At 29.4% G+C, this 6065-nt stretch overlaps 1 protein-coding gene across 1 annotated transcript; it reads right to left on the bottom strand.

Moving 5' to 3' along the window:
• Positions 1 to 227: 227 nt before the first annotated feature.
• LOC112095842 (aspartyl protease family protein At5g10770-like) lies at positions 228 to 2039 on the bottom strand. Its single transcript, XM_024178335.1, has 3 exons — positions 1833 to 2039; positions 1285 to 1716; positions 228 to 1078 (listed from the first exon to the last, which is right to left on the bottom strand). Exons 1-3 carry the CDS (start codon positions 1996 to 1998, stop codon positions 249 to 251), a joined length of 1428 nt encoding a protein of 475 aa, XP_024034103.1. The 5' UTR covers positions 1999 to 2039; the 3' UTR covers positions 228 to 248.
• Between the last annotated feature and the right edge of the window lie 4026 nt (positions 2040 to 6065).

The raw sequence follows: 6065 nt of genomic DNA, 5'->3' as shown, positions 1-6065 counted from the left end.
TTGAACTTTGAAATAAAAAATTTTATATTGTCCGACACAAAAAAAAAAAAAAGGCCGTATGTTTTTCTAATGAAAATAGCTTCTGGCCGTTCTATTGCTCCCACATGTAACTCATAGTTTTCTTATTAGTAACTGCAAGTACAAACAGCTTTATTTAATATTTATCAATAACTGCAAGTACAAACAGCTTTATTCAATATTTAGATCGAGTACAGCAAGGACCATACAATACTTGAAATTATTATTGATTAACTGCAATTTCCAGGACCAAAACCAAGTCTCCTTCCAGCAACATCGTAGTGCACTTCGTGCCCTCGCTGCTGAACATTCCCAAGAAGAAAAGAATTGGTATCCGAAGGATATACAGCGAAGCCTAAACACACTTGGCTCACAGAAGCGACGACCAATGTCCCCCTCACGTCCAGTTCAAGATCAACGCCACCTAAGAAGTGGATTGTAATCTTTGGTACAACAACTGTTTCATAAGCACGCAAATCGTAACATGTATCAAGAATATCGCCAGCTCCTTTTGCCCTTTTATATTTCTTCATCCTTTTACGAAATGCTGATCTCAGAGCTGCGTACATGGGTGAAGGAAGCCGGGTGATGACGGCTCCCGAGTCGATTTCTGTGCTCAACTTAGTAAAATATGAAGTACTAAAAGGAAGTTTTTTCCCACCAACACTTATGCCAGTGAGGGTAATATCGTAATATTCAGACTGTTCGGGAGTAGTGATTATTGGAGTATATTTTATGAACTTGGTTTTCACAGTATTACGTTTGCCAAAGGTTATGTATCCTCTGGAGCCGTATGGTGAGGGAAGACAATATGAGAAGTAACTTATTTTAGTTTTTGTAATTATGGATACCGGACTTCGGTCAAGACCCATAATTCCGGATGCCCCGCTTTTGTCGCCACTGCTGTTCCTGATACATCCCAACAGAAAAGGGTACCGCGTAAAGTATCCTTTGATGTTGGCTTCTTGTATAGTCATCCTATCAGTCGCCCAAAACCCGCTGTTGCCTGAGCCGTCAACATATGCAATGTTGAAATGGCATTCCCTCGAATTGCAATTGTCTGCACTTATTTGAAGCAAAAAAAAAAAAAAAAAACTCCAATTATTTTCACATGGAATTTGGATCTACAGCTTATTTTGTTTGTGCTTATTTTTTTAGGCGTAATTTATAACACAGTATAGTTTTGATTTAATAGTCTATATATATATATTGTTATCAAATGTGTTAATTTTGTTGATGAAAAGTAAAGAAGTAGTAAATCTTGACCATCTGAAGGAAATAATCCACGGAGTTTCTTGCACGTCGTAGAGTTGCAAGGGATTTTGGAAAAGGTTTTGGACTTGGATGGATCAAAAAGCGGGTCTCTTTGTTGAAAGCAATGAATGCAGGGCTTGCACTGAGTCCAAGTGACGTCGCTACCAGTATCCAAAAGGAGAGAAACATACTGTTTCGGCTTCCCAATGGCGACTACAGTATAATACTCATCGGCTGATACACTTTCGATCTTGGCAGGGAAGGTAAAGGCCTTTGTTTTCTTTAAATTGTCAGGAACGGCTTTTTGCAAACGCCCGGAATACTTTGAATAGAGTCGTTGTTGGTCTCTACGCAGAGTTTCTTCGAGGGAGGGACTTTTCCCTTGATTCAGCTTAGAACATGGGCCGTGCTTGCTTACTACATCTAGAGATGCTTTGCCGAGACCTTAGATACGCAGACATAGCATTTAATGAGTGCTAATTATTATGATTATAAAAACAATAACAATGAGAGAAATCAAAACCATGTGTATATATAAATATATAGTATAATATAAGAACCTTGGGGCAAAGCTGTCCGTGTGCGGTTGCAAACCGTCGGTGGTAATAGAGAAGTGACTGAAACAGTGTAACTGTGGGAGAGGTTGTTGTCGTTGGCAGAGGCGCCGTTGTTGGATGAGCAGGGAAGCCATATAAAAAGAACAAAAGCCTTGAGGAGAATCCACATTATGCACTCAGAGGACTGTTATTTGTGTGGCTAAATGTATGTCCACAAAGCTTCCAACTAAACATTTGCTATCTTGGCTTCACTTATATATAGCAATTTGAAATGGAAATCGTTTAAGATACGAATCTATATATCTATATATAAAGTTGGGACTTGAGGAGGTGATATGGCATCACCACTTCGCTTTTTTGTATATTCTCTATTATCTAATAAATAAATTTTTTTTTTTAGATTTGCCTTTTCATCTTCTCATAATTAATTTGATTATATTTAACTCATTAATAATTAGCAACTTGATTAATATATATCATTCCTCATCTTTTATATTTTTTATTATCTAAAATATTGGTAGATATTCTTTGTACTTTTTTTCCTCTTTCTATTTAAATTCAACAATATGTAATCATTAATAATAACTAATTATAAGTCTTTTGAAACATTTATTTATTTTATTATGCTACCAATTAAACTTTAGTGGCTTAAAATACATGAATTAATTAACATAGGAAGAGAGGTTCTTTCATTTTCCCTCAACAATGCCACTAAGACCTAATTTTAATGCCATAATCACATATTTAATTATACAACTTTTTGTTGAGTGTCTTTTGGCTTCTTCAAAATTTATTATGCTATCAATTAAACTTTAGAGCCTTAAAATACATCACCTAATTAACATAGGAAAAGAGGTTCTTTCATCTTCCCTCAACCTCATCTTTTTATATTCTCTATTATCTAAAATATTTAAAATATTGTTGGATGCTCTTTGTACATATATCATAATATGACACTCAAAAAAATAAAGATAAAAAAAACATATTTATAATAAAGATATCAGTTAATAGATAATTATTTAATAAATTGGTTGATATTAAAAAAATAATTACATTACAAAATATTAAAAATAAAAAAATAATTATTATATTATAAAAGATTACATGTCTCTTCCTCTTTCTATTTAAATTCAATAATATGTAACCATTAATAATAATTAATTATAAATCTTGAAACATTTATTTATTTTATTATGCCAACAATTAAACTTTAGTGGCTTAAATATATCAATTAATTAATATAGGAAGGAAGGTTCCTTCATCTTCCCTCAACAATGCCATTAGAGCCTAATTTTAATGTCATAATCTCATATTTAATTATTCAATCTTTTGTTTAGTGCCTTTTGGCTTCTTCAAACTCCATAAATATTAAATATTTAAGATTTGTGGCATCATTATTTCTCATCTTTTTTTATTCTCTATTATCTAATATATTGGTTGAGATTAAAAAATAATTACATTACAAAATATTTTATATATATATATATATATATATATAAAAAGTTGGGACTAGAGGAGGTGATGTGGCATCATTATTTCTCATCTTCTTGTATTCTCTATTATTTAATAAATTGGTTGATATTAAAAAATAATTACATTACAAAATATTAAAAATAAAAAATAATTATTAGATTATAAAAGATTACATGTCTCTTCCTCTTTCTGTTTAAATTCAATAATATGTAACCATTAATAATAATTAATTATAAATCTTGAAACATTTATTTATTTTATTATGCCAACAATTAAACTTTAGTGGCTTAAATATATCAATTAATTAATATAGGAAAGAATGTTCCTTCATTTTCCCTCAACAATGCCATTAGGGCCTAATTTTAATGCTATAATCTCATATTTAATTATGCAACATTTTGTTTAATGCCTTTTAGTTTCTTCAAACTCTATAAATATTAAGTAGTTAAGATTTGTGACATTATTATTTCTCATTTTTTAATATTCTCTATTATCTAATATATTGGTTGAGATTAAAAAATAATTACATTACAAAATATTAAAAATAGAAAATAATTAATAGATTACAAAAGATTACATGTCTCTTCCTCTTTCTATTTAAATTCAACAATATGTAACCATTAATAATAAATTAATTATAAGTTTTGAAACATTCAATTATTTTATTAAGCCAACAACTAAATTTTAGTAGTTTAAAATACATCAACTAATTAATATACGAAGGAATGTTCCTTCATCTTCCCTCACCAATGCCATTATGACCTAATTTTAATGTCATAATCCCATATTTAATTATGCAACTTTTTATTTAGTGTTTTTTGGCTTCTTCAAACTCTATAAATATTAAGCATTTAAGATTTGTTATGTTTGTGTTTTTTTTTTATTATTTAACCAACATCCTCTCTAGAAATGTTATTGTGTTTTTATTTTTTGACTTATTTAAATTTTTAATATTGTGTGCTTCATGGAGTACTCTTTTCTTCATGAGTTAAACAATGATAAAGATAGTTGGATGATAAGGGTTAAGCTTTGTAAGATGTGGGAGTCTGTTAATACCAAAAAAAATAGAGAGTTGATTAGTGTGAACATGATTGTTATTGATGAAAAGGTTATGTACACTTAATTATACACATTAATATATTTTTTTAATGTTAACAAAAAAATAATAAACTTTCATAAATAACATTAGTTTTATAAGGCTGGGTCATCTTTAAAAAAAATAATTCATATTTTTTATCAGTTTCATCGAGTGCAAAATAATAAAAAAATAATAATACTAAATTCTTTTTTTTAAAACCGCACGAAGTGCTGTTCTATTTCCTAGTTCTTTTCATAAATGGAGTAATAATGGACTGCTACGTTCGTAATTGATTTTATTTTTCCTGTGCGCTTTCTGTATTTTGCGTCGGTGCAAACGAAAATATGATATTGAGTCCAAAATAACCTTGAATTTGACATATCGACACTTTGATCCTTTATATTTTGGAAATACCATATTATTTTCTGTCGTTATTTAGTAACAGCTAAGGAATAATGGACAAAACTGAATTTGCATAAGTTTTGAATTTATATGAATGCATATATCTCAATTTCGACATCCTCAAAATTTCTTATGGAATCCCCTTTTTAATTGAAGTTACCTTTTTAATAAAAGAAAAATTAATTCATTTCTTATCATGAACGAGAATTCAATTAAACACTATTCTTTTACTAAATATTTTACACACATTCTATTTCATAATTTATATTATATTTTAAATTTTAAATATTTTTTTAAAACAAAATTATAAGATCTTAATGTTATGGAGATAGAAACACTATACTAAGAAATAATTTAAGATTTTATGATTTGTATATATTTTATACTTAAAAAGTTAAGAAAAATATTTTTAGGGTGAAATTTCATGGATTGATGATGACACACCTACAAACTCTTATATACAAAATATTTTTATACATGATCGACATGATTAATTTTTTTATTTTATATTTCTACTCAATCAATAATCTAATGCTACAATTTATACAAGAGTTTATAAATATAATATTACTAGCTCCTAATATTACTGCATTTTTTTTAATAAACTAAAATGAGGGAATTTAAGAAATAAAATTCAAAATGTATGTTATGAAGATCTTAATAGTTGTTTAAAGCTTCACTCTATGAAAATTGTATAGTTATCGGGCCTTTTCATTCTCCTCGAGAAAGTGGCAATTTATGTCATGCTCTAAAGTTTCAATTTTCACATTATGGCTGAAGTGATTTGGACCGAGAAAGAGTCTTCCACTTTCAAAAGTAAAGTATACACCAAAATAACAAAAAAAATATCTTGCTCCATGATTTGATTAGTTAGTGGGCATAAAACTAAAACGAAAGAGCATTGTTGTATCTCTTTATTGGGCACAAAGACTTTAGGGCTACACAATGTTCATGATTATAGCTTTATAATACGCCCTAAAGATCTATCGTGTGGGCAAAGCTGGTTTAAGAATTACGCACGTATAAATTGTAAAATTAGCCTACTGATTTCATAATTTCCCAAGTATTGTTTCTTCTTCGTCAAGTAGTGTAAAATTTCAGCTGTGAACTTGATCCTATTTATAAAACTAATTTGATCTAATGTCTATAATTCTCTATCTTTACAAGGGACTGCTGATGCCTGTTTTATCAGATGGCCACCTACCGTCATCTCCCAAGATCATATCCTTAATTCTTGCTGAGTCACTATTTCAATCAGTGTTGTTGAAGTTCCAGTGAGACAT

Source organism: Citrus clementina, unplaced genomic scaffold (assembly GCF_000493195.1).
Source record: "Citrus clementina cultivar Clemenules unplaced genomic scaffold, Citrus_clementina_v1.0 scaffold_1, whole genome shotgun sequence".
NCBI lineage: Eukaryota > Viridiplantae > Streptophyta > Magnoliopsida > Sapindales > Rutaceae > Citrus > Citrus x clementina.
The sequence above is the reverse complement of the archived record's forward strand: the minus strand, read 5'-3'. Positions and strand labels throughout refer to the sequence as shown.